The following is a 26,614-nucleotide window of genomic DNA, read 5'->3' on the forward strand; positions in this document are numbered from 1 at the left end:
ACTTCCCTGAGGGTGTTCTGGACTTCGGTTGATGTTGTGAACGGGTTCTTCTTCACCAAAGAGAGTATGCGGCGATCATCCACCGCCGTTGTCTTCCGTGGACGCCCAGGCCTTTTTGAGTTCCCAAGCTCACCAGTGAATTCCTTTTTTCTCAGAATGTACCCGACTGTTGATTTTGCTACTCCAAGCATGTCTGCTATCTCTCTGATGGATTTGTTCTTTTTTTTCAGCCTCAGGATGTTCTGCTTCACCTCAATTGAGAGTTCCTTTGACCGCATGTTGTCTGGTCACAGCAACAGCTTCCAAATGCAAAACCACACACCTGGAATCAACCCCAGACCTTTTAACTATTTAATTGATTACAGGTTAACGAGGGAGACGCCTTCTGAGTTAATTGCAGCCCTTAGAGTCCATTGTCCAATTACTTTTGGTCCCTTGAAAAAGAGGAGGCTATGCATTACAGAGCTATGATTCCTAAACCCTGTCTCCGATTTGGATGTGGAAACTCTCATATTGCAGCTGGGAGTGTGCACTTTCAGCCCATATTATATTTATAATTGTATTTCTGAACATGTTTTTGTAAACAGCTAAAATAACAAGACTTGTGTCACTGTCCAAATATTTCTGGCCCTAACTGTATATATATATATATATATATATATATATATATATATTGGACATTGGACTATATACTGTATATGGACTGTCCTATATATATATATATCTCTTCCTCACCCATCACGGGCGGTCTTCCCCCCCTTTTTCTCCAAGCTCGGGTCCTCTACCAGAGGCCTGGGAGCTTGAGGGTTCTGCGCAGCATCTTTGCTGTTGCTAGAACTGCACTTCTCTGGACCGAGATGTCTGATGTATTTCCAGGGATCTGCTGTAACCACTCCTCCAATCTGGAGGTCATGACCCTATTGACCACGGGTACCACATTTGCCTTGACCTTCCAGGTTTTCTCCAGCTCTTCTCTGAGTCTCTGGTATTTCTCTAGTTTTTCATGTTCTTTTTTCCTAATGTTGCAGTCACTTGGTATTTCTATGTCAACCACAATGGCTTTCCTCTGTTTTTTGTCCACCACCACTATGTCTGGTTGGTTTGCCATTACTATTCTGTCCGTATGTACCGGTATGTGGAAGTCCCACAGAATCTTGGCTCGGTCATTCTCTACCTTTTTTGGGTTGTTTCCCATTTGGGGGTCTCCAGCCCATACTCTGCATAGATGTTCCTGTACAATATTCCAGCCACTTGGTTATGGCGCTCCATGTAAGCTTTCCCTGACAGCATCTTACACCCTGCAGTTATGTGATGGATCTAGAAAACAAGTGTTTAGAAAACAGGACTGATGCTGCAATTTGCCATTTAAGGGATAGTATTGAATATCCAAATGCTTTTATTAAAAGGTAAATGAGCATGATATTGACTTAAAAAAGCTTAAAAAGGTTGTTTACAGACACCCTTTCAAGGCACATTTATTGGTTGTTGAATTAGTTTATAGATCTTTACATTAATATTAATATCTTAAAGCTGCTCCATTTATATACATGTCTTGCCTACTAAACCAATTTTAAGTATTCCAGTACAGTATAATGCTGGATGAAGGCCAACATTGCTCATTCTTATGTCCGGTTTAAAAAAACGGACACAAATTAGTCGTCCTCAGAATGACACCTCCTGGAAGCTGAATTGCCAGCCTCGCTGACATTTTGAAAGCATGGAAGTATGAAAGTGTTATCATAAGCATTTGAGGCATCTGATAACCTGGAAACAAACATCGCCTCTGTTTGTGTGTGTTAATGCCTCTTCCTTAGACCCAGCAGTTGCTTTCCATCAACACACAGCTTCTGCCGGTCACGAAAACATTTATATAATGGAGAGGTTTGTTTCTATTCCTGTAAAGAAAATGTCACTGTGAATGTAAATTCAAATTAGAACTTAAATGTTTGAGTTGCTAATATTCACATATAATTTTTGTGATTCCATGGCAAAATATTTGCCTCTTAGAAGATGCATTATGGGGGCTGAGGGGTTTAATTGCTGTGGAAATACATGGTTTCAAAGGAAATTGAAGAACCACAAACAGAAAAATTAGATTTGCAAGCATAAAAAATTAGAGTAGCAAATGCACGCAAATGGAAAATCTTGCAAAGGTGAAATGCTGCCATCACATAAAATAGAGAGCAGCGAAGTGGAAACATGCTGCAAAAAAAAAAAAAAAACCCCACTGCAAATACATTTCCTCCCTTGTAGCACTTTTTTCATTTCATGTGTTTTTTGAGATTGTGTGTGTTTTTTTGTGTTTCCTAGTATAATTTTTGGCAGTTACTTGACCTTTGAAATTGGCTTTAAGACATGTATTAACACAATGTTAGTGGAAACAACATTATGGTGTCCAGGCAACTATAACATGTAGAAGATGCATTAATATTAATTTATTCATGAAGAACAGCAAAACAAAAAATAGATCCTGATGGAAAACATCTTCCCCAGCATGCTTTTTATAACTGTAATCACTGTGCAGAATAAGGAACTAACTTATTAAACAAAGTATATGATGAGTTTCTGGAAAAGGTCTTTGCAGGCTTTACATTTTTTCATAAAAGCATCTGAATCAGCTAAGTAAAACGTTTAACTTTCCTGCTAATTAATAAAATTAAACCAAATCAAACAGAAAACATTATGTGAACTTTAAGTATCTAACTTTTAAGAGAGAAAGCGAAGTACACAAATGGTCAAACCGGGGTAATTTTTTAAATAGTTTTCCGCTTAACATTCTTAACACCCACTTCATGGGTTCGTTTGTACATCATTATCAATTCGAAGAGAAAGTCATATTTTACTTTTCTTTAGTACTGATATAAAGGTTTCCCAGTCATATTTGAATCTAATGAAACAATGCTCTAGTGTGTATAAAAATCATAGTTCATAATTAAACCTTTTAAAATCCCAAGATTAGCTACAGATTTAGCAAAAAAAGATTTTTTTAAACCATCTTGAAAGAATAATGTATTGCCCCAAAACGCATTTTATTGAAATCATTGCTTAGTTAAAAGCTAAAAAGTTAAAAGTCTGTTTATTTGTCAGTTTCTTTACATGAACCCGACATACAAAGGCATCAAAATGACGTTCCTCAGCATCCCAGTGTGATAACAGTGGGATGTAAGACAAGACAAAGTGACAAAAATCTACAGTCTAGGTTTTGCCAGGATGTTAACATCAGTTGTTTTCTCTTGTTTGTTGAGATATTATTTTAGACTAATTTTTCATAGATTTGCTCTCATTTGCATATTTTCTTGCATAATGTACAGAGAGCAAATTTGATCCTAAATTCTAAAAGCTAAAAGACTATTTTGCCTGCAGCTACACCCAAAGCAAAGCTGTTTTTTTTTTATATATATATATATATATATATATCAAAATCCTGATTCTGTTAACCGATTCAGCTGAACAAAACACCACTAATTTGAATAAAATTCAAAAATATGTGCCGTTGCATGCACCTACCTCGAACCTACCTGGATTCATTTGCTGATAGCAGTGGGATCAAACACAGTAAAGGACTTCTGATAAATGGAAAAGATTTTATGGTTAGGGAATCAGCGTTGGGTTTTTATTAACATTTAACAGAGTGGAGGAAAACAATGGATCCCCTCAGATATTGATATGTGTGAGCAATATAAGATGTTGGGTAGTTTTGGAAGATTTTTACTCTGTAGGTTTTGTGTAATATTTTATATTTCTGTGCTGTTAAATGTACATTAAGCTGTTTTATCTTGTTAAACACTACAGATTTAGTGTTTAGTTTTTTTCTTGGACTTAACACTTTTCTGATAAAAAAAAACTGAAAATGTTAGAACTGTAAATTGACAGTCATATGTTTATATTATTGTTTTTATATATTTTTAATACTATTTTTCAAGGCTGCACTTAAAAAAAAAGAAAAGAAAGAAATTGTCCAGAGAGCTGTTCTAAACAAAATTTCTTTTTGTTTTACACTAAACAAAATCACAAACAAATCTGTCTAAGTCTGAATCATTAAGTCAGACAATAAAAAGAAACAAAATACTTAAAAAACATTAAAAAAAACTAACAAAAATATCCAAAATGACCAAGAATAAAGAAATATTCTATAGCTTGATGAAGTTCCTACTATGAAACACAATTCAAGGGTTACGGCTATTTAAGCCAGGATTCTTATATAGATATACTAACAAGCAAATCAGTAAAATCAAATATAACAATTATCCACTCTAATCAAATTCTACCTTGATTTTTCTTTTTTTTTTTCAGAATTTCACTATTTATCTTTTTTGCCTGTTTTAGAGGCATTTCAAGATGTTTGAGGTGCTGGTATTATGTAATCATCAGTGTTTTATATCTCTGGTTGTTTAAGCTTAATATGATCCATGTTCTAATAGTCTTGTCTTTTCCTTCCTGGATAACAGTAATATATGAAAAGCTTTTAAATAATCTCTAATCAATTTCTTTAGCAGACACTTTCTTTTTTTTATATGCTGGTTATACTGTTTAAGGGACATAAACGGTCAGAGGATTGAGGAGCTTTCCTGCCTTTGAACTGCAGAAAGCTAACCTAACCCACATGGTTGGCTGCAGTCAACCACTGGAAGAATCTAGAGGTTAGCAACTACAGCCCTATCGTGAAGAATTGCTTATTTAATAGAATTGGAATTTAAAGACTCTATCCAAGAAAATGTTTTTCTTATTTAAATATATGACAGAGTAGGGTTAGTCAGTTTGGTATTAGCCATCGCAAAATCAAGATTTCATTTCCAGGGTCCGAGGTTGCAGAAAAGAGTCAAGATTCTTTAAACAGGAAATCTGCCATAGCATACTTTTGAAAGTAAGGTGACCAGATTTCAGAAATCAAATCTTTGGATATTTTCAGCTCATAGATACAAAAAAAAATGCATCTCATCAAGAGGAAACTAGGAAGCTGGGACAGTTTTGGACATGGTTAAATTTAAATTTAAATGACAAAAAATTAAAAGCCAGGAATGTGACTATCCAGGCTGGTAAAATGAATAAGTCTGTAGTGTTATTAAGGGAAAACTAGAATTGTGTCTCTGGGTTTAGTGGCCTAAAGAGCACTGCTGTCCCTGAGAGGAGAGTGATACGAGGTAAATAATAAACTAAAAATCCAAACATTCCTCCAACATTAACACTATGCCTGTGGCTGTCTGTGGAGACAGTGTTCCCTCGCCTCTTCAGAAAAATATAATAAATAGTCATTCTGTTCACATCCACATACCAACGAGAATAAGTTTATTCGTTTTTTACAACATGGGTCACAAATAAGTAGTGGTCAACCCTGAAGGTAAAGGATGACAAATGTTTATTACTGTCTGCATCAGGGGCCTGATCGAAGAAGAAGATGATTTTCTCCTAGTAATGTGCTACATGCACAGCTCCACTACTTCCTGATCTTCAGCAGCTCCTTCACTTCCTGACTTCCATTACTAGAGAAGCTGATTACTCCAGGTGTGGCTGGCTGGTAATTCAGATCCTTTTCTTTCTGGCCTGCCTCTGACATCTCTCTGTTTTCTGCTTCATTCTTCCAAGTAGATTTCTCTCCCATTTCTTTATCTGCTCTTACCAGCAGTGTTGGTAAGACACTTTCAAGTTTCTTTTTATCTGTCTTCCTATTCTCTCTCCTCTTCTATCAATCTTGCACTATTTTAAAACAGAGAAACTTACTAAAACATACTAAATATCATGCATTATTATTGTTATTATTATTATTATTATTATTATTATTATTATCATTATTGCATCATTCTCAGATCATGCAGATCTTGTCTCAATCAGTTTTCCAGTTTCTGACTTGATGAACTTTCATACAAACTGAGTAGTAGAAAAGCACAGCTAAGCCTAGAGGTCTATGCTAGTAAATCACAACCATAAATCAGAAAGAAAAAAACGTATGATAACTCTCCTTATAACTAAGTATCTGAAAATATGAACTAACGGTCAACAAACAGTTTTAAAACATTTTTAGGAGAATGCTTATTGATCCCTTGAGAACCATCGTACCAGATTAATAACTTAAAAGGTGTTTTAGATTTTATTCCATTAGATTTTATCTCTTTTACCCATGCCAGCTGAAACCCAGGGTACCCTGTATTACTTGTTGTTGATTAGCTTGGTTTATGTTACATTTTTCAAAAGGATCAGCCCAATCAATAAAATGATTCAATTAACACACTTATAACACAGGGCAGCTCTCCATCAGCTGCAGAATCAGTGCATTCTGTTCCCCATTGTTATGTTAACTGCAGCTCAACCAGTTACCATAACAGCCGTTTCTGCACCCAACATGCTCACATGCTCATAAGACTGTAAAACCAGGGACTTTTCTAGGATGATTTTAGCTGAGGACAGATGGTACAAAATGGGGACTGTCCCAGGAAACCGGGGATGTCTGGTCACTATATTTAAAAGGCACTTTAATTTGACCAAATCAATGACAGTTTATCAGGTGCACAGCTGCTTAAGGAAAATATTTTCATGCTAATAATGTGACACATAAAACTGACACTAAGTCTTCTTGGTTTTATGATAAGAGAAACTCAACAAAAGTTGTAAATGGTTATTTTAAAATTCTCCATTTAAAGGTTTTCTATAATATTGTGAAAACAGCAGCAATTAGAGGTTATCCTAATGTTCTCATCAAAGCACAGCTTTTTGTATGTATTTTTTTTTATTTGCAAATGTTTCATATTTTAGTGTCCATTTGCAGATTTCTCCCACTAAAAGATCCCCTTGCATCATTTAACTCCAACAGCTCAATATTTAGACTGCAACACTTTGGGTCCTGCCTACAAACAGAATATTAAATAGTCGACAGACAAGTAAACAGAGTTAATCCTGTACTTTTGTGAAAATAATCACCGCAGGTTTGCCTCAGAGGGGCTTCAGATTTTACAACAGTGTTTCATTACCAACCAGTTGTGAAAGGAACAAAAAAGCATGTCTGATCCAGTCGGCTAGACATCACAATTTGGCCCCTGTCAACACCACTCAAATCCTCACACTAGGCTGGGATTCCTGCTTCTTACACTTTATCTTTGGTTAAAGTTATTCACACTGTTTTTGTTGCTAAAAAGCACATTTAGTAGAATTGTTTTATCTTCACCTTACTATATTTGTTTCTTTACAGAAACAACTTCTGATTTATTTTATTATCTGCCTAACAGCATCTGAAATTTGTCTGCTGCAATTTGTTTTCCATAGTCCTTTAGATGCTAAATGGGAGTTTAAATGATACTGCCACTTGGGGCCAAAACACAGAACTGCAGCACTTTTCTGCTCATTCTCGTAGCACACGCTTGCACTTAACAGTTTTTTATTTGTTTTTTTGAGTGGGATTTTTTTTATTTTCTGCACCGTATTCTGGAGTTGCCATTGGTGTCTGCATTAAGCTGGATGTCTGTATCCTTAAAGTCTATATTGAATATATCAATTTGATTTTTTGTCTGACCCATTTAACGTAGACGAGCTTGACTTCACATCTGCCGAACAGCGTAGGAACCTCCGACCTGAAGTACATTCATGAAAATAGCCTACATGCTTATAAATGCATCGGCACTGAACTACTGAGGTGTCGGTCTGCTCATCAAATAAACCTTTTGTCTTAAAGGGTCAAATAAAAAGGTTATTTTCTAGATTTCTTTCAGTAGAAACATTCATAAAGTCTCTTTCATGCTCAGGGCAAATCATTACATGTCATTCCCTTTCAAATACTTATCATTTTGCACATACTGTGTTTATCAGGAACCAAGTAAGCAGGTCATTATACTGTAGTTCACATTAACCAACCAATGATCGTCAATCACCAAAATATTCCTTTAGTACTATCCTTGCTCTAAACTATACTGAGTTACTGCATAAACCCAACTTCCATTAAATTCACAAACCCATCTGTATATGTTAACAGTTAATATTATTATCAGTCACTGTGTTATTTTACCTGTAAATATGGTGTCACTTGTACATCGGTTTTTATCTGTATTTAGTGTAAATATGCCATACAAAATACCTGATCTGTGCCTTATATTTACCATGCTATTTATGCAAAATGGATTTACAGTAGTAGCCATTCAAACTTTCCCCACTTTCCTTGGCTGGTCCCCTACAATTCCTTTTTATACATCAATATTTATACTAAAATATTCTTTCAGTCCTGATTTGTGGACATAAGATCTAAAGAGAAGCACCATCTCTTCTCAGACCCTGTAATTAAGTGAAAGGATGGAGTCAGAGTGAAAAAAAAAAATATGCACCAGGATCGAGGGAAGTGGGCTGGCGTTTGACTGGGAAGGGACATTTTGAATGGCTGCTACTGTACTGGACTTAATTGTGGTTTGGTGCTGAACTGCATTTCATTGCTCTGTATATGTGTAATGGCAATTAAAGTGACATCTTAATCTTATTTAACAACTTCTAAATATTTTATTATCATTCAAAACAGATCAGACAGATTATCTATCATTAAATCATTTTTTTAAGTGGGAAAATGTTTGTCCCAGTGTGAATAGAGTACTCAGATTGGCTCTGCTATATGTGAGCTTATCTGCACATCCCACAACAATGATGCAACCATGATGATAAGAGCACAGCAAACACAGCACATCTACTGAAGTAAATACAGTCTAATTCAGAGACAGCATAACAGTTTTTGCTTTGAGGAAGATGCCTGGTGTTCTTCTTTAGCCTTTCCCCATCATAGAGACGTCCTTATGGACTCTTCTGGCTTAGCTATCAAAAACCTTTGAAACCCCATGAATGCAAGCATGCTAACTGTCCTTTAATCAAAGAACTTTGTATGAGCTTTAAAAAACAAAACATCTATCAGATGGATTCTTTGTCTGTTTGCAATTCCCTTGCTAGTTCAACTGGTGTTGTCTGCTCTTCAAACATTTCTGTCCACTTCTTTATACATTTTTCTTTCCTTGTGTCAGTTGGCTTACTAGATTTCTATTTTTCTTTTAGAAAAGTAGTGTAAATAGTATGTGAGCTATTATGAAACAGAAAAACTATTGGGACCCCCAAAGCACTTTAAGAGACCCTCCTCCAGTCCTTTTAATACAAGCAGCAAATCCACTATAAAATAACCCTTTTAAAGATAACAGGAAAGTAAAGCTAAACTTTAGTACTTTTACTAGACAGAGTGAGCGATACTAAATTAGTACTGAGGATATTGCAATGATACAATATAAGAAGTGTCTAGAGTCCGAAAAGAGCTCCAATCTCCAGGCTCCCTCTAGGCACCCACCCTGCAGAGGAGGAGAATGCCCTTATGTGTACCAGTAAAATGAAATGGCTCACCACACTGTTGCCAGCAGTTTTTTTCTATTGAAGTGTATCGGGCAGACTATGAGAGCGCTTTCATGCAGCATCAGGCAGACAGATCAGGTCGACATAATAACAGTAATAACTCTATTGTAGCTAATGTGAATATAAGTTAAAATCAGCAAATGTAGGGTCTATTACGGTGTTTCTCCCTATGTATTTATCCCTGATGTGGACCCAATTTCTGTCTAATAGCTTTTAATAAAGGCTGTTTCTTCAAAAAAAGAAATGAAGTGAGACACCCCCTTAAATAACTTAATGATTACTCATTTCAATGTGGTTTGAGATTCTTTTGAGCTATTTTAGGTGCAGCTTTATCTTCGCCATCTTATCTTTTCAACCATATATCAATTCATTTTCTAATACACAGTTTTTTTTAAATCCTATTAATTAAATATTCCTACTTTGTATTTATTAATATTTATAAAAAATCTCTCTGAACATGTACGTTTAATGTTCCTATAGATTCCTTTAAAAATTGTCTTGTTGATGACTACTTTTACAACTGTCAATTCAACAACAGTAGCGCAGGATGCAGGAGTGTGCTCTGAAACCGGAGGGTTGCCGGTTCGAACCCCAGCTCCTTCCGTGTCATTGTGCCCTTAGGCAAGGCACCAACCACCACCCCCATCATCAGGCAACCCAAGTTGCGTGGTCAGAGGGCAGTAGCACCTGTGCAGCCTTGCTTCCTTCAGTGAGGCCCAGGAAAGCAACTTTCCCCCATCAGTGAGTGAATGGGTGAAGGACTGCTAACGTTAAGAGCTTTGGGGTATTTGGACTTGATAAAGCAATTTACCATTTTAATTTGATGTGTGGAAATTTTTAAGGAAGCAAAAAGAACAATATCTGGCTTTCCCCCCACTACAGCCTCTAATACAGTGTTACCATCAATGATATTATATTATAGAGATGTCTTTTGCTGTGTTATCTACAACTATACATTTATCTATATATAGTCATTATATTATTGCTCAGAGATTGAATGATTTGAGGGTTGATGTTATGAAATATAGAATTTTTATATTTCATGACCTTTTTATTCATTTCATTATTTCTTCCTGTCTAACTTTGTTTACTGTTGTTACACACTATTACTGTCTTTTCTTTTTGCACATATTTTGGTTTCCTAAACAATCTTTCTTACTGTCATTCTTATCTGCCTTTTGGGGTTTACATTAAAGTATTGAAATTCTCTTTTAAAGTTTTGTTTGTTTTTGATCTAAGCCTGATCATTTTCAAACAGTCTGCATAGTTTTCTGACACCCTGAGTCTGCATCTTGCCAAGTAAATCATAGTGTTAGCACTTTTGCAGGAAGTCTGTGCTGATCCCTGCATCTTGGTCTATTTCTGGATCCAAACTTTCACACTCTGTAACTGCTCTAAATAGGCAAAAGCTTCCCACAACATCACCGCCAGGCTGGAACGATTTTGAGCTCATGGCACAGTTCTGATTCACCCACAAGGTCCTAGGAATATTTATTGTAGGTTTTGGTAGCTTAAGTGAACCAGTTGTAAGCTTCAGGCATGGATTTAAACCTGCTTCTGGCCTCAAAACTGAGAATATGCTTTTAAATCAACTCTGGGTTTCTAAGTAATATATTACATCTGCTAATTTTAGATAGTGCCTTGCAAGTTAATATTAATAATGCTTCAATTTTTTCACATTTGGTCTCATTACTATCACAAAGTTTGTTAATTATTATTGTGTCACATGTTAGATCAACATAAAGTTGCAAAAATATTGAAGTGAAAGGAAACTGAGAGCTGTTCTTTTCAAGATTTATTTACAGAAGAAAATCTCAAAAGTATGGAATATATATTTATCAACTCCATTATTAATTCATCCCTAAATAAAATCCAGTGCAGAGCAAGAAACTCAACTCAACTTTATTTATAAAGGCCTTTAACACAGTCCCAGCTGCCACAGAGTGCTGTACATACCAAGTAAGGTTAAAATTGTATAAAAACAACAGAAATGTAAGATAATAAAACTAATAGAATTTAATTAATTAAATAAAACAAAAACAACATAAAAAATAAACAATAAAACAAAACCCATTGGAAAAAAAGAGTCTCATGCTGTGTAAGCCAAAAATAGGTTTTAAGACGAGTCTTAAAAATAGACAGTGAAGAGGATTGTATAATGAGGAGGGGGAGCTTATTCCACATTTTTTTAGCAGCAACTGAAAAAGCTCCGTCTCCTCTGAGCTTGTTTGGACCTCGGTTCCTCCAGGTGCATCAGGTCAGCTGACCTGAATAAATAAGCTTCCCAGTGAAGACAGAGGAAAACTGAAGTTTGCAGTAAACCATGCTGGAGACACACCCTACATATGAGAAAGGGTTTTGGTCAAATAAGACTAAATCAAACATTTTCCAAACAATATGTGTGGCAGGAAAAAACAGCCTGACGTACCAGTCCCACTGTTAGAAAGGACAGCAGCATTGTTCTGTTAGAAGGTCAAAGATGCTGAGATGATCATTGGAACTGAAAATGTTTCTGTAAGTGCATTTGGCAGACACTCTAATTCAAAGTAATGCATACAGGTGCTGGTCATAAAATTAGAATATCATGAAAAAGTAGATTGATTTCAGTAATTCCATTTAAAAAGTGAAACTTGTATATTATATTCATACATTACATACAAACTCATATATTTCAGATGTTTATTTTGTTTAATTTTGATGATTACAAATGACAACAAATGAAAATCTCAAATTCATCATATCAGAAAATTAGAATATTGTGAAAAGGTTCAAAATTGATGGCCCCTGGTGCCACACTCTAATCAGCTAATTAACTCAAACCACCTGCAAAAGCCTTTAAATGGTCTTTCAGTCTAGTTCTATAGGCTACACAATCATGGGGAAGACTGCTGACTTGAAAGTTGTCCAAAAGACGACCATCGACACCTTGCACAAGGAGGGCAAGACACAAAAGGTCCTCGCTAAAGAGGCTGGCTGTTCACAGAGCTCAGTGTCCAAGCACATTAATAGAGAGGCGAAGGGAAGGAAAAGATGTGGTCGAAAAAAGTGTACAAGCAAGAGAGATAACCGCACCCTGGAGAGGATTGTGAAACAAAACCCATTCAAAAATGTGGGGGAGATTCACAAAGAGTGGACTGCAGCTGGAGTGAGTGCTTCAAGAACCACCACACACAGACGTATGAAAGACATGGGTTTCTGCTGTCGCATTCCTTGTGTCAAGCCACTCTTGAACCACAGACAGCGTCAGAAGCGTCTTGCCTGGGCTAAAGAGAAACAGGACTGGACTGCTGGTGAGTGGTCCAAAGTCATGTTCTCTGATGAAAGTAAATTTTGCATTTCCTTTGGAAATCAAGGTCCCAGAGTCTGGAGGAAAAGAAGAGAGGCACTTCATCCACGTTGCTTGAAGTCCAGTGTAAAGTTTCCACAGTCAGTGATGGTTTGGGGTGCCATGTCATCTGCTGGTGTTGGTCCATTGTGTTTTCTGAGGTCCAGGGTCAACGCAGCCACATACCAGGAAGTTTTAGAGCACTTCATGCTTCCTGCAGCTGACCAACTTTTTGGAGATGCAGATTTCATTTTCCAACAGGACTTGGCACCTGCACACAGTGCCAAAGCTACCAGTACCTGGTTGAAGGACCATGGTATCCCTGTTCTTAATTGGCCAGCAAACTCTCCTGACCTTAACCCCATAGAAAATCTATGGGGTATTGTGAAGAAGAAGATGCAATACACCAGACCCAACAATTCAGAAGAGCTAAAAGCCACTATTAGAGCAACCTGGGCTATCATAACACCTGAGCAGTGCCACAGACTGATCGACTCCATGCCACGCCGCATTGCTGCAGTAATACAGGCCAAAGGAGGCCCAACTAAATACTGAGTGCTGTACATGCTCATACTTTTCATGTTCATACTTTTCAGTTGGCCAACATTTCTATAAATCCTTTGTTTTTATTGGTCTTCAGTAATATTCTAATTTTCTGATATGATGAATTTGAGATTTTCATTTGTTGTCATTTGTAATCATCAAAATTAAACAAAATAAACATCTGAAATATATGAGTTTGTATGTAATGTATGAATATAATATACAAGTTTCACTTTTTAAATGGAATTACTGAAATCAATCTACTTTTACATGATATTCTAATTTTATGACCAGCACCTGTATATGAGGATACCACAATGCAATAAATATCAAAGCTTATAATAAGCTTCTTAAAAGGATCCCAGTAATCAGGTCCTGACAGGAGTGACCGTGTAGAAATAGTTGAGGGAAGTGGAGTGATTGAATTTGAGGGGATTGAGGCATAAAGGGTTTGTGTTCTGCTAATCTCTTATTCCACCATCATGTTAGGACTCATGAAAGACTCATGATCTTCCTGACGGAGCATTTGAGTAAAAGCTATTTTATCTTGAAATGTGTATGACTCTTAAAAGAAAAGTCTGGTCAGCAAGGAATAATCAATGGATCATTATCTATAGCTAAAACTAATACGTTTGCAGTGATTTAATGAATTTAGCGTTAATCAGTAAAAAAATAAAAATAATAATTTTCGTTGTGATCACTGAGTCCGGCAGCGGCCATTTTTGCCCAAATACAGTAACACCTCTCTCCTGGAATCTTCCAGCAGTGACGTCACGGTGCGGTAAGCCTAGCGCCATTCTCCCCGCTTTACAAGCAAAATCAATGGGATCTACTAGACACATCTGCAATCAACAACAATTATGGAAGATTTCCAGAGGACTTCACCATTGAAATTCTCCAGAGCTATAGTGAAACTGACAATTCCCACGTGCATGGCAGCTGGATGTTGGAATACATCGTGTAGAAGTGGAAAATAAATGAGTTATTTCACCTTTCTGATTCATGATCCTCCACGGACAGGTTCGTCGTTGGATTGCCAACTTGAACGGGGAGGATTTGCCATCGAACTTCTGGCCAGTGAAAAAACATATCATTAATCTGTTACTCTCTGCTTCACATAGTGCACTGGTCGTCACCATCATGGATAATAGCGCGTTGTGACAAACACCAGATACAGCACTGGGACTTGATCAAAAGCCGATACCGCACCGTGACATCACAAACCGATAGGTGGCAGTAATGCTGTTTGACACACATGGATGTCTCCAATATAGCAAAAAACTTAACATTTATTGAACAATATGTAATAATTTCATACTTAAGGTACTATCAGAAGTTTGTATTCTAAATATTACCAGACTTTTTCTTTAAAGATATACAACTGTGACATTGGTGAAAGGTAGCTTTAAAGACCATTAAAAAAAACAGCAACACTTTTTAGATGTTTATTTGTAAAATGCTTTTGTGTATCACCTGTGCTCTACTTCACCTTTATTCAATACTTTTTTTTTTATCTATCTCAAAATATTTCTTTGAAGTACACTGAAGTTTGTTGCTGCCACGTGACAAAGAATATAAAAAAAGTTCAGTGGGTTGCAAACACCTCATTATGCAGTTTTAGAAAGATGTTTTTGTATGTTTTTCTTTAGAAGGTAAAGCTCTCTGATGTGTTTTGCTTGACATTTAAACCACATTTTTCTTTTAGTAAGTTTAGAGCAGTTATGTGCGTTCAAGTTCATGACTTTTGAGGAACTTTGTTCTCTGGAGCTTGAATTGTATGAATTCAAAATAAAAACCCAGATTTTGGCTTCACCTTAAAACATTTTTTTTTTTAAACATGTTATGCTCAAATTGAGTCGATGGCAGTTGGGGGGGGGGTACAATATCTTATTTAATCAGATATTGTTTCGAATGTTATATACTGTTTATGATACACAGCCCAACTAGCTGTGTGTTACAACAATAAATGAAAGAGTGATTCGAGCGCTAATCATGGTCAAACAGTTCATTCTGCACACACATGGAAGAAAGTCACCACAACTTCTATCCAAAATATAAGAGTTTATTAACAAAAATCATTCAGCACCAAGTCAAACCTATTTTAGTTTACCACTCTCAAGTAAGACTAGTGAAACTCAACTAAACTAAACTAACTACTATATACAAAGAGGAAGAGGAACATGGTTGAAAACCATATTACAGTTTAAGATTAATCTTGTGTTTGAAACCAAAGTTTATCTGGAAGAATTTGGGATGTGATCAAATTAGCTTTTAACTTATTTTAAAGAAATTGAAATGTTTTCAGACCAATTCACAATGCAAATCCATGAGGTGAATATAACATTATTTGGCCAAATAATGTTTAATTGAATGATTTGCTTAATCAATAACCAATAACCTTTAGTTAAATGATTCTTTACCCTCTTTGAAATAGCAAATAGACATCAGGATTCCACTAAATGACTCTTGGTCATAGGCCTACTTGGTAATGGAAATGTAATGAGCATCTGAGGAACACATGAACACTAATGTTATATCAGTGTTTAAACCCTTAATGAATAAAGTTTGTTCGAGCTTCAACAACAGCTCAACACATATTCCTGTAGCATAGCATAGCATGCAGTCTGTTCTGTTAGCTTAACTTTACTCATCAGTAAACACATGTTGTTTGTTCTGTCCCTAATTATGCCAGACCTGCACACCTTTTTCCATGTCCATTTTGAAAGCTTGAGTTTCATCCTGTTGCAGCTCAGCAGTCGGGGGGGGGGGGGGGGGGGGGGGGGCACACCTCTGTGACTTGCCGTGTGACTTACCTGTGGAGGCCTTGGCTGAAACGGGTTGTTGCAGAGATTCCACAGCTGATTCCACATCATCATGTCAAGATGAAATATTGACACTGGTTCCCAATGTCGGAAAAGTATGATCATGGCATATGGCACAACATTTATACATGAAGTCCAATGAAGCAGATTTATAATTAAGCAAGTCTTTAAGATCCAGTCCTTAACCTTCATGTCGATGATCTACATCCTATGATGTCCATTTAAACATCGGTTAGTCTGTTTACCTTGACTATTTTGGGTACCAGCAAGTTGAAAAGAGCACATTCAGTGTTTTAAGCCCTGGAGTCAATGTTCTTCTCCTAAAAGTTTGTATAATTACTGGAAACTTGTTATAAAAAGTCTTTAGTTTCAGGGAATAATCCTCTATTTTGTCAGATGAGGTTTTTAATGAGGGTAAAGGAAAAACAGGCTTGTGCTCAGGGGAGGCTCACTGGTTTAGAGACTGATTGAAACTGTCTATCATTAAACTCAAGGTTGTATTCCCAGTTAGTGAATGAAAAACAAATCCTATAGGTGTGAGTCTTATTTCCCCATTTGTCTATCGTTCCATCCGTGACAGAAATAGATTATTAATTTGGTGAGAAATTCTCCAGAAAAAATACACAGCTTTGATACGGCATAATAGTTACACTCAATTCAAGGCTGAGAAACCTTCCTTTCTAATCCCAGAGCCACTTATAATACTTTACACTGATTTTAACTCTCAGATGGGGATGAAACACAGAATCCATAGTACTTTTTGCGGCAAAGATGATGGGGTACAGACCAAAAGAATTGCTTTTCTAATTGAAGTACTTTTTTACTCAGCTTATCTATTATTATCATATTATTGTTAATATAAGCCTCAAAAAATATTGTTCAAATAAGTTCTTTTGTTTTTGTTTTTCAGGGGCTAATTGAAGTGCTTTCTCTCCCACCCTGTCTAGTTCATGTTAGCTTCAAACATACGATCAAATAAAACAATCATTTTGAAGATATTCTGCACAGCTCTTATCAACCCTGGTAAAGATGAGAAAAACATCTATTAATATCACATGGACCAATTCTGTCATTAATTTAAAGAAACATCTAGTCTCCTCCATCACACTTGAGTATAGGCATTAAGTGTTTTCTGTTTACCCGGAAAGCTTAATCAAAGTGCAGCTTGACCACAGGCGTTTAGTATCACCACATGATTAGATCCATAATTTTTAGGCTCTTTTTGGAAGGCTAAATTGGATCTACATAGCATCTTATAGTTGTCATAGAGCCTTGATGGCCCTAAAATACCTCAAGTGTTATAATAATGTTTGGAGATTTTTACTTTTCTATTCGCTTTTTCATCCCTTTTCCCATGTATGAAAGTAAGAGAAACATGTTTTATTGTCAGTGTTGTTGTTTTTCACAGACTATAAATGCGGGTACATCTACAATAATTAGGTAATTATCCTGTTATATTTTGTGTTGACTGGAAAAGGAAAAATTATGCGGGTTGAATTTCCTAAAATCAAAGCAAGATTATTCTAATTGCTGGTTACAAAATAATAATAAAAAAATGTGTTACTTTAATTATTATTGGAATACCAACATTCTTGTCTGGAAGATAAATGTTGAAACTTTCCTTGATTATAATTATAATTTTATTTATCATTTTGTATGTTTAGGCATTGAAATAGATGATTTATTTGTTTTCCCTTCATTTTCTTCCGCCGTTTAAACAGATGATTCAAACATTAGCCTCCTGCTGTCTTCTCTTTCCTAAAGCTTTCGAGCTGCAGATTCACAAATTAAAGCATTTTTATTCATTTATTGCGATAATGATGATTTGCTGCACTTTATTTGCACATTGAAGAGAGAAAATTTGTTCTGATTTGAAGAGTGTTTAAAGGTTAATTTTCAATACTCAGAAAAAGATAGCTGTCTCATGCATACCTAGAATACTACAGTATGGTTTGCATCAAGTTGAAATGTTGCGTGTTAAAGTCATTGTCTGTTGCAGGTATGTTATTAATCTGATTCCAACAGGAAAGTGTGGGTTGTTGTTTTCATATATATATATATATATATATATATATATATATATATATATATATATATATATATGGTGCTCAGGGGAAACCACGCATCAGATAATAAAACAAATAGTAGCCCTGGAACACAATGATCTAATCACAAGAACAGATTAAGCTCTAAAACATTAAAAGGTTTATGAAATTTGATTTGATCTGCACATGCCTTTTTGCATTTTTAAACATGCAGAAAATGTATCTGAATCATTGCCCAAACCCACTGGCTCCTTCTTTTTTTTGTACAATGAATTAATATATATTTTTTTAATTTATCGTACAAAATCTGTAATTATTACAGTAGTTTCCATCTGCTGCAAAGAGTTAACTTCCTACCTCAGGTTTGAATAAAGTACATTTTTGAGAAACGGAGCATGCTGTAAATAGGTTTTTATATTTGGAGAAATAATAATGGCACTTTTCCATTGGTACCAACTCTGTTCAGCTTGTCTGGATTTGTGCTTTACCATTGCTATTGATTTCCACAGCAAAGTGGGCACAATCATCATATTGTTAAGTCTGATTCACTTGTGCTTATATCACACACTGTCTGTGTGTGATATAAGCAAAAACTTACAAGCAAGTACCTTTGGCATAGTTTTTGGCTTTTAAAACTAACATAACTAAAAATTATAACTAATAGCATATCTGATTTCAAAATGACCATGCAGAATATATCATATAATTATGTCACAAGCATATTTACATCCAGATGATTATGCTGAATAAATAAAAAGTAATATATTTTTCTTTACTTGTGCTCAATCTGGATCAATATGTTTGATTTTGCTGAGGGTTTAACAGTTTTCTCTGGCTCTGATTTGTGTCCATAAATGTGGGTGCATTTTTCAGCTCCATGCATGCAGAAAGCCTCATTGAAATGTGGGCAGACTTTGAGTCACTGCCCAGAGTCTTATTTCTCATTGAAGCTTTTTTAGAAGCAGGTTTGCCTATATGAATTTGGACTGGAATCATGGGCAAACACAAATTTAGCACCATATAATAGCTTTGAACATCTGTCCATGGTCTCATTCAAATTCAAGAAATACTCTGACAGTAGTGAGACTGACTGTGCAGCGGTTCAGCTGGAATGAGAAAAAGGCTTAGATGAGGCAATATTTACACGAAGAGGATGTATTAGGAAATATGTTTATGTGGTGGCTCGTTTTAGAAGGTCAAATAACTACCATGAAGTAATTAATGTGCTTTTTTTCCCCTTTTCTTTTGGGCAAATAATGAGATTATATAAGCTATAGAGAAAAAAAAGACTTAGTTGCCTTCCTCAATATTGTATTCTGTAGTCAAATTTTTCGTCAACTTGACTACTGTTTGTTTTGGGTGACTACTATATCACCAAAACAACAAATTGATCACATACATGACTTTAATTATTCTGATCATTACTTGGCAGGCTTAATGCTATTTTCAAGTGTAGTTAAATAAATAAATTAGGTAAAACTGGAATTCAGGGCTTTAAATCTAATCTGTAACTATGTTAATAGAGGTCTTAGAGGAAGGATTTGCATGTTTGGAGCATGGCATGGAACTGGAAAAGTCTTCAGCTCGGTTTTTCTCTTAGTAGGTTTTTATTTCATTGTTTATCTATAAATAGTTTAGCACTGTTAAAGCTACAGTGTGTAATTTTCAGCGACATCTAACATCCAGACTGCAGACTGCAGCAACATGAACGTCTCCCCCCCACCGCTTCTCCCCCCCAACAGTACGGCGAGCGTTAGGGGACAAAATGTCTTCCACGACGTCGGAATCACCTACCTTCTCAAGTGATGAGGTTTGTTTACATAGATAATTTTACAGATAGTATTTCATTAGTCTGTGTAGGGTATAGATTTCATGTAGACTTTAGATAATAAATATACCCGTTATTTTTTCTACATCGTTGTGACGTTTTGGTGAGCTGCTTTGCATGGTGATATAAACAGACGAAGTAATTGTAGTCATTAGTTTAACAGCGAGATTGTGTTCGCTGGAAGAATATATATTCCCCGTTTACAGAGTCCAAGTCTTGTTTGTTGCACGGGGGTTACAAGGCGAGGAAGAGGGAGAGAAAGAGGGCGAGGGCAGAGAGGCCGGGGTGGGCGTGCAGCTAGGGCCAGGCGAGGGAGGGGTGCCAGCGGGGTGAGAGCAGAGGAAGAAAGGCTTGAAGATCTCCAAAGGAGCCGGAGAGAAGTAACCGAGGTATATATCCAGAAAATTATTTTACAGAAAATTACTGAATCATTACCTGTGAAACGTCAGGGACGTTGCTGAATAAGTATACTGGAGAGTAACAGCATCATCACGCAGCATGTTATTGTTTTAGACAGGTCTGAGCATCCTGTACTCCAAAAACTGCAGTGATATTAGACAATTGTGTGTGTAGGATTAATTACCTGTCCAAGACAAAACTGGCAACTTGAGCGTCACTTTGAAAACCTTTTTCCTCCATCAGTGACTTCCATCGTGTAAATGCCGTGCCAATGTTGATCCGTGTTTTTTGTCATTTCTTATCACGCTTGCGTTTATTCTCGTCGTGTTTCCGCTTCTTAGATGATGGGGGTTCGGTGTCCGCCGCTTTTCGTTGTGATACAGAGTAGGCATGATCCTCCATTCGTCTGATGTTTGGCCACACAGTGCCAAACAGTTTGCAAAGTCACTCACGCCTGCCGCCTTGTTCACCTTTCTTGTTACTGAGGCGCAGTATACCTGCTTCTTCTTCTTCTTTGGTTTCAGGCAGACTAAACGCTTCTCAGGCATAATACTGCCATCTACTGTTCAGTACCGTCTCAGTTAATCTCTCTCAACTTGCCGTAGTTATTTTTGAGCGTCATGGAAGATCTCGCAATCGCTAGTTTGTTGCCTCTGCGCTTGCCGTAGCGCAAAGATGTCTGCCTCCATGGCTGCGAGACCCGCTCCTATGTAATTATAAATAACGAATTCTAAGGCAACGCAAATATTATGGTTAAAAGGCTGAGCTCATAGGTGATGATAAATAACATAGTTATGTATAATATATTAAATTTCTGACTTTATATCCCTGTAATTATTACACACTGTAGCTTTAAAGTACCTCCTCAATATGTGTTCCAAGCCCAGGCTGTTGTTTGCAAACCTTTTGATGTTTAGGTAAAAATTTGTCTTTCAACTTAAATAATTTAAAGGATGCATATGTTCGCTTTAAAAAAAAAATCTAAATGACAGAGAATACTTTAATAGACTAATATACTGGAGCTTTCTTTATATGTTACAAAACAAACCATAAAATCCTAAATTTGTTTCCATGAATACAGCTGTGCCATATAATAATAATAAATCTGTTTATCTTTTCCTCAGTTCTTTAACCTCTTACACCCTAAGGGGGTATAAATAAATTTCCACCTGACAAAAACACACAAAAGTAAATAACTTATAGCCTCAAAGCTATTAGATTTAAGAAGAAACTTTTGGTACGTCTGTAAAGGTAAGATGTCATAGAATGGTTTTCTGGTGTCAGCACCATTGTAGCTTTGACCCTGCCTGAAATATTAGGGACAAAATACAAAATATTTTGCATTTTTTGAACCTCGCCAAAATTTTCTTTGAAATAAACATTGCAAAACACTACCAAAATATTATTTATAGCACAAAAAAGTAGTACAGACTTTCAAATCTAAATGTTGTGTAAAAATATACCAAATTTGGACTCAATCAGATGAATCATATTTATTTTAGAATGGTATTAGTGAGAAATTCCTTAGGCGGAGAGGCCATTTTGGCACATTTATCCATAAATGTCACCAAACTGTGCCAAATATGTTTTTTACATCAATACTGGGGGTTTGTTAAAATTACGAGGTCACGTAGCAGCTGGACCCACCGGTGGGTCCGTAGGGTTCAAGGGGTTAAGTTATCTCCACCCGTCTTAACACAGGAAAAAAAACATCTGGGTTTACAGGTTAACGCCAGTTTGAAAAGTTCAGAAAGTTTGACTTTCAACTGAAAGTCTGAATTACATGTTTTAATAACATATTCAGCCTTGGGCTTTTGATGTTTCATTCAGCTGCATCAAAAAGTGTTCTTCACACCAGTTTGCTGGGATAGAGAAGACCTTTAAACCTGTTTATACTGTGCCTTCTATGTTATTCTGAGTGGTTTTCATGGATGGTTTCATAAAGCCAGGTAGCCTTCGGTCCTCTCCCACATTAAAGGATTGAAGGCAGGTTTAAGCAAGTTTTGAGCTTGCACTATTTAAGCTCAAATAGTCAAAATATGCATTATAATTTCTCTAAATCAAAAACAGAAGATAATTAATTTTTTACTAATCAATATACACTATAACTATAACTTAAAGTAAAGGGTTTTTTTTTGCTTCCAGTAGTCCTTATCATTGTTGAATTGCCTTAGTAGAGATTTTTTTCTTTTTGATGATTTCACACAAAACAAATATGTTTCCCAGCAAAGTTTTAAAAGTTGTTGCTGGGAAACAGCATAAGCTCTGAGTCTGCACCTTGAAGCTTTCTCTCTCCAGTTCTTTTTCCTGAAAAGAGATCACTCGGGACAAACTCTTTAAATAACACTTCATATAGGAGACCAGGAGACATGACAACAGATTTTTTATAGAAATTGTAATCTTACTCAGAACAGAGAAGTTGCTTAGAGTTACAAAAGGCAGCTCTTATAAGTGGCTCTTATTACCCAGCAACAATTAGAGCCAAGAGCTGAGGGCGTCTCTAATGGTAGATGAAGTTAATTTTAGATTAGGTTAATAGCAAAAGGACATCTTACATGAAAAATGCAGAGAAATGTTAAAACATTAGTGGAAATAACCTGCATATCAATTCGAATAACTTAAAAAACTAGATTAACAACTGAAATATTCTTTCAGGTTTATAAAGTTTTGACCAAATTCCTGCATTTCTAGATTTTCTGAGCGCACTCAGCAAATATACAGTTAACAGGTTTGATCTCGTATGTCTTTTTTTTTTATCAGCACTGGTTTTGTAAGGCAGATGCTTATTATATGATTGGACAGTAATAAATACTGAACAATGCAAAAAATTCTCCCCTGCTATAAGTTTAAATAACACATTTATCATAAATGTTGATGATTTACAATATATGTGCATATTTAGTTTGCTTTAAGATAATTATCATTGATAATGTGTTAAGTCTATTACACCTTAATATTAGCTGCCTGTTGCATGTCAGAAGTGATGTTTTCCCCAGTAATTTATCTAATTAAGACAGTTCCTCTATCCTGATATACAATTATAATCTTTATTCTGAATGTGGCAAAGATTTGGGAATGGAATGAGAGCAGCGTCCTTCAGCAAAGAACAAAGTGTAATATTTTGATAAGGCTGGAGTCATGGATGTCTCCTCATCTGCTAATGTGTATGATGTAATGATGTGATGATGTGGCAGACTGGAGTATAAAATGATTCTCTCACTATTTATGATGGTGTTCATATTTAGACTACAATCAAAAGAAACATTTTAGTTAAATTAAAAATGTGCTCTGTGTTAATTTAATACTTTAGGCTTAATTAAACCGAATAAATAATTTATACACATTACTACGGATTTATTAGCATTAATAAAAAAAAAACCTTGCCTAAACATTTCCTATAATGTTTCTGTTTTAATCACATTAACATGATCCTCCTGAAAAATGCGATTTGCTTAAAGCAAACCGCAGCTCTCGGCATTTCAGGGTTCCAACAGTCCCTCTGTCAACAGTTTTTTTGGTTTTTCAGACATAGCATGAAAACAGCTCTTATTTTCTTGTCTCTGTAATGATGCAGCACCTGCTTTCAGTGACCTTTAAAGTGTTGAGCAAATGTTTGTCTCTCATCCACACAGAAGCAGTTTGTGTTCGGGACTGGCTGACGTCTCGTTTCTGCCTGACTCTCCGCTCCCTCGGCCGCTGCCGCCTGCCAAACATGCAAATCCAGTGTTGCAAGACGTGCAGTCAGCGTGGCAGCATCAGCAGGGTGTTTCGCCACTGAGGTCCCAATATCTCCTGGGCTGCATCCATGGGGTAAAAAAACAACAGGTCATTACAGGGAGTCAACCACTGGGGAGCTCTACTGAACAACAGATAAATGAACAGGCACTGAGACACGTGCAGCACAATAGGCTGATGTGCAGTACTGAAAGCAACAAACCAAGAATGTAAACATTTGTTTGTCCTTTTTATGTAAGACAATTTGACGACGTCCGTTTGGCAGAATTAAGTGTTTTTACATAAGATGAGATCCTTCCAGTGTACCCAGCTATAATGCATTAATACACATATAGATAAACTGCAAATTAATCTTTTAAGTTGTAATTTTATTTTTTTTTAGTTTAATGGTGGCTGCGGAATCCTACAATGTACAGATCAGTGGTTTTCCGTATGTGGTACAGGTGCTGGGGAAGCAAAACATATGGTGCATAGCTGATACCAGAGACACTATTTCACTAAGTCCTATGCTTTTGGCATCTTTATTTCTTTTTGCTATTATGGTAGCTTTTGGTTTATGGGCCTTACAAACCAAGGTTTATGTAAAATGACAAAGCCTTCCAGAAAGCTTTTAAAATCCTCTTCATGAAACTGGTATCCAACAGCGTCTTCAGCCAGAGGCTTCTTCAGAGCTGTAAGACAGACCGGTACACACCTATCAGCATCACTCTGTAAAGGAGCCTTTTCAATTCATTTAAGTTAACACATCAGGGTCTAACTGGGAAATCTTTCAGCAGCTTTCCAGAAACATATATATCATAGAAAACCTTTCAAAAATGTTTCTTTTTTGATTTAAAGTTTAAAAAAGGCCCAAGTGGAACCGTCACATTATTCCCTATATGAAGCATATGTAAAAGGAATGGCTTACCATGTGTAAACACAGCCTGAACCTCACATTAAATCCCTGATTCCAACTGCATTCCTACTATCTGTTTCAATTTGCATGTTTTCTAAACAAAATCAAAGCTTTGTCAGGCTACTGTATAAAACGTCAAACTCAACGCTATTTCTGACATATGAATTGAAAAAGCGAAATGTCTTCAAACTTAGAAACAAAGTTCAGTGGATATATATATAGTATATCACTAGAGAAAATGTGCTGCTCTATTTTTACAAACTCCCATCTTAAAGAGAGTAGTTGAAGCTCTGAAGGCACACTTTCACCTCAGGAATATTTTCAAGATGCTGGTGTTGAATTCTTACACTGTTTACTCCCCTGAGTTTCCATTTTATTCACCTGGGTAGAAATATGTGCTCCAAAAAGGCCCTAGTAGGGAGATGATAGTTTGTTTTTTTTATTCAGCAGAAAGTTTTGGATGAATTTTTGAACAAGGGATTGCTGAGAATGTGGAATTAGTGTGTTTTTTAAATGTTAAATCAGTTATATCAAGAGTTTTCAGCTCTTACGTTTTACCTTTAACATGTTTTAATCTTATGTTTCTTTTCAGTCGGCAAAGGAAGGAATTACTCCTGTGTTTAAATTCATATTTCGAAATTTCATGTGACGTTTATGACTAGAACACCAGGTTTCATTTCTGACTAAATCCGAGTTTCTAAAAGCTGAAAGGGACCTTAGTAATTATTTAATTTAGCTCTCATCTTATAGGTTGAGCTGGATCACTAGTTGTGTTGAGTGTAAAGATATGATTTTTACTGCTGGCTCTGTGTTTTCTCCAGTCAAACAACTCAATGAAAGGCTCACTGGTCCAGGGGATTAGAATTAATGTTAACTTTGCTGCTTTTTAGCAAGCAGATATAAAGATTATAGCAGTTGAAAGAGCATATTGCTAAGCCTCAATTATAAACATCCGGTTATTTTGGTAATTGATTCTTATTAAGAGAACCAGAGTTCTTTACATCTGAAATAGAAAGAATGGAGCTGAAATTTAAATCTCAAAATGGAAAAATAAGTTGTCATCAATCATCTCTTTTTAGGTGTATTATTGAAAAAGCTCACCCATTAAACCTCATAAAATTCTCAGAATATTGAAAATGCCATCATAAGTCACTGTCTTGGAATCAAGTAACCAATAGAAATATCTCCAGGGCTGAAACCTGGAGAATCTGATTCAGACGAAGAATAAGGCTTCATTTTCTATGTCAAACACTTTACAGGACTATGGGACAGAAAATATTAACTTAACAGCATAAAGCTTAAAAGTTAGAACTGGTATTATTAGGAACTAACATTAAATCTCTTTGTTTCTCATCTTATTTGTTGTTTTATGGCTCCAGGCCACATTGTGAAACTCATTTTATTGTTATTTCATAAGGACCAGACGCAGCACTTGTGTTATAAATCTTGCCCGTGTAACTCCTGTTTGCAGTAGTGCTTAGAAATGTCCAGCAGCATATTTTAGAGGCCTTTACAAACATAAACCTCTACTTTAAAACAGCGTTTTTAAGTCAACGCTGATACATGGGAATTTATTTGCAAATCTGTCCCTCAGATACTTCTTCACAGTGGTTTTCTTGAGAAAACTAGTTAATTTTCTCATTATCTAAAGATAACTAAAGCCGT

At 36.0% G+C, this 26,614-nt stretch overlaps 1 protein-coding gene across 1 annotated transcript in view; it reads left to right on the plus strand.

Annotated features, from left to right (window-relative positions):
- The window catches only part of LOC119786457 (A disintegrin and metalloproteinase with thrombospondin motifs 7), a gene marked incomplete at its 5' end in the record, with an annotated part of 97,868 nt that extends 73,260 nt beyond the window's left edge, over positions 1-24,608 (plus strand). Inside the window, one exon of the mRNA XM_038289825.1 lies at positions 23,952-24,608. Coding sequence (XP_038145753.1) covers positions 23,952-24,097 — 146 coding nt within the window. The remainder of the gene's footprint in view (positions 1-23,951) is intronic.
- Between the last annotated feature and the right edge of the window lie 2,006 nt (positions 24,609-26,614).

This window comes from Cyprinodon tularosa, unplaced genomic scaffold (assembly GCF_016077235.1).
Source record: "Cyprinodon tularosa strain WSP-4 unplaced genomic scaffold, ASM1607723v1 ctg272, whole genome shotgun sequence".
Taxonomy (NCBI): domain Eukaryota; kingdom Metazoa; phylum Chordata; class Actinopteri; order Cyprinodontiformes; family Cyprinodontidae; genus Cyprinodon; species Cyprinodon tularosa.